A 398-nucleotide genomic window follows, 5' to 3' on the forward strand; every position below is an offset into this window, starting at 1 on the left:
GGGATAGCAATGCTCACCTTGTTGACCACCTCCAAATCCACCTGAACCACCTGTAAATCATGTCATCAAGTCACATCACACATTCACAAGAGATGGGATGATCTTGTAATGTCACTCAAAAAATTTATTTTCTATATCTCTTCTGCCTTAGAAAAACCATCTTTAATGTATCTCCTAAACAGCTGGATTGCCTTGCAGAGGTTGAAAGTTGCACACATATTCATTATTCACCAAAAGTTTTTCTGAATAGCAATATCTCTTAAAGGGACAATTTTCTTGCATGCATTCATTCAGCAGACAATGAAGAAATTTGAGGTAAAGGTGGCTTTAATGCAACTGGAAAAGGAGGAGTAAATGGAGGTCGAAAAAGGAAAATAGCTGAAGTTGAATGGATATGG

The 398-nt window shown here is 37.4% G+C and overlaps 1 protein-coding gene across 13 annotated transcripts in view; it reads right to left on the reverse strand.

Moving 5' to 3' along the window:
* The window catches only part of LOC119590744 (protein FAM98A-like), a 12,115-nt gene that overhangs the window by 6,305 nt on the left and 5,412 nt on the right, over window positions 1-398 (reverse strand). For 10 of the 13 annotated variants that reach the window (XR_005230285.1, XM_037939448.1, XM_037939446.1 and 7 more), the window contains exon 9: window positions 18-50. The exons of the other annotated variants lie outside the window; for them this stretch is intronic. Coding sequence is in view for 9 of the 10 variants with exons in the window: in XM_037939448.1 (XP_037795376.1) it covers window positions 18-50 (33 nt within the window). In the remaining variant the exon portion in view is untranslated. The remainder of the gene's footprint in view (window positions 1-17; window positions 51-398) is intronic. 13 annotated transcript variants of the gene reach the window in all.

The sequence above is a fragment of the Penaeus monodon genome, chromosome 27, assembly GCF_015228065.2.
Source record: "Penaeus monodon isolate SGIC_2016 chromosome 27, NSTDA_Pmon_1, whole genome shotgun sequence".
Taxonomy (NCBI): domain Eukaryota; kingdom Metazoa; phylum Arthropoda; class Malacostraca; order Decapoda; family Penaeidae; genus Penaeus; species Penaeus monodon.